The sequence below is a fragment of the Aptenodytes forsteri genome, unplaced genomic scaffold, assembly GCF_000699145.1.
Source record: "Aptenodytes forsteri isolate BGI_AS27 unplaced genomic scaffold, ASM69914v1 Scaffold391, whole genome shotgun sequence".
NCBI lineage: Eukaryota > Metazoa > Chordata > Aves > Sphenisciformes > Spheniscidae > Aptenodytes > Aptenodytes forsteri.
Genome location: NW_008795920.1, coordinates 207,846 through 209,224, shown reverse-complemented (window position 1 = coordinate 209,224; position 1,379 = coordinate 207,846). Strand labels below are relative to the sequence as shown.

The following is a 1,379-nucleotide window of genomic DNA, read 5'->3' as shown; positions in this document are numbered from 1 at the left end:
CCAGCCGCAGTCAGAGCCGCAGTGGCCCACAAAGGGGGGGTACCCGCTCAGCATGATGTACAGGATGACGCCCAGGCTCCACAGGTCACAGCGCTTGTCGTAGATGGATGCCTCCTCGTTGAAGGCTTCCACCACCTCCGGGGCCATGTACTCGGCAGAGCCGCACTGCGGGCAGAGGCAGGGGTGAGCCCCGGCACAGGGAAGAGCTGCCGCCCCTCGGCGGGTAGCCCCAAAGGATGGGGGACCAATGGGGCAGAGCTGTGCCGGCCAGGGGGGCTGGGAGGGTCCTGCTGGAGCTACGGGGCTGCACCCCCCGAAATGAGGGTGCAGACATGGCTGCTTCGCAAACACCCCTGCCTGGCTGGGGGTCACCCAACTGAGAGCTGCCACCCCCAAAAAAAAAGCCTAATGGGGTGCAACCCCCTCCCAGGCACCCCTGCGGGGCAGCACCGGGGAGGCCGGACCCCCCCCCCACAGCGCCGCCGCCGCCGCCACCCAACCGGCTCAGCGGGGCAGCGTCCATCCCATCGCCTGGGAACAGCCGCAGAACACTGCGGGCAGGTGGCGGGGACGAGCCTGCTCTGCCTGTTTCCCCTGCCTGACACAGCCGGAGCAGGATCCGGTGCCGGAGGAGTTAACCCTGATGCAAGGAGAGGCGAGAGCCAGCGGCCCCATTCCCCTATCGCTCCCGGGACTCTGGGGCTTTCCAGCGCACGTGACCCGCAGCCCACACGGGCCTCGTGACGAGGGGAGAAAAAAAAGCTGCAGCCAGCAGATAATCACCCCGTAACGAGAGGCCTCCTAACGAGAGACCTCGCCAGCCCCAGCAGCTGATGCCACCGCAGGGGAAAAAAAAAAATCCCAACCCCAACCACCACCCTGCAAGCAGGGCTTTAACCCTGCAGGGACCGGGGCGGCCACCCCCTCCGCCCCCATTGCTGAGAACGGGGAAAACTCAGGACACCTCAGAAATTCAGCCCCTGCCCCAGGAGGAGGGTAAATGTGGAGGAACGAGGGGGCCGGAGTGTTTTGGCCCCCACCTCTGCTGTTGTGCACCCCGTATCGGCCAGGCTCTGCCCTCCCTGGCACATGAGCGCCCCAAAAACACCGGGGTACAGGGCAACACCCTGCACCGGGGGGGGCCTGCTGCTGGCGATAAGAGGAGCAGGGCTTTCTGCAGGGGAGGGGGCAGGCTCAGTGTCCCCCCTGGAGAGTGGGACGGCTCCTTGCAACATGGGGGTCACCCCGGAACCTTTTGGGGTGTCCACCCTGCAGGGTCTGCATCACACCAACCCAGCACCAACCGCCAGGGGGGGGGGGGGGGGGGAAGGGCAGCCCCCTCTCACCCACAACCAGGGGAATCACGGTGTCCCCCCCAA

At 66.6% G+C, this 1,379-nt stretch overlaps 1 protein-coding gene across 1 annotated transcript in view; it reads right to left on the bottom strand.

Annotated features, from left to right (window-relative positions):
• Positions 1-1,379, bottom strand: part of MKNK2 (MAP kinase interacting serine/threonine kinase 2) — a 7,103-nt gene that overhangs the window by 1,773 nt on the left and 3,951 nt on the right. The window contains exon 7 of the mRNA XM_019473558.1: positions 1-184. This exon is cut by the window's left edge and continues 16 nt beyond it. Within this exon, the coding sequence (XP_019329103.1) occupies positions 1-184 (184 nt within the window). The remainder of the gene's footprint in view (positions 185-1,379) is intronic.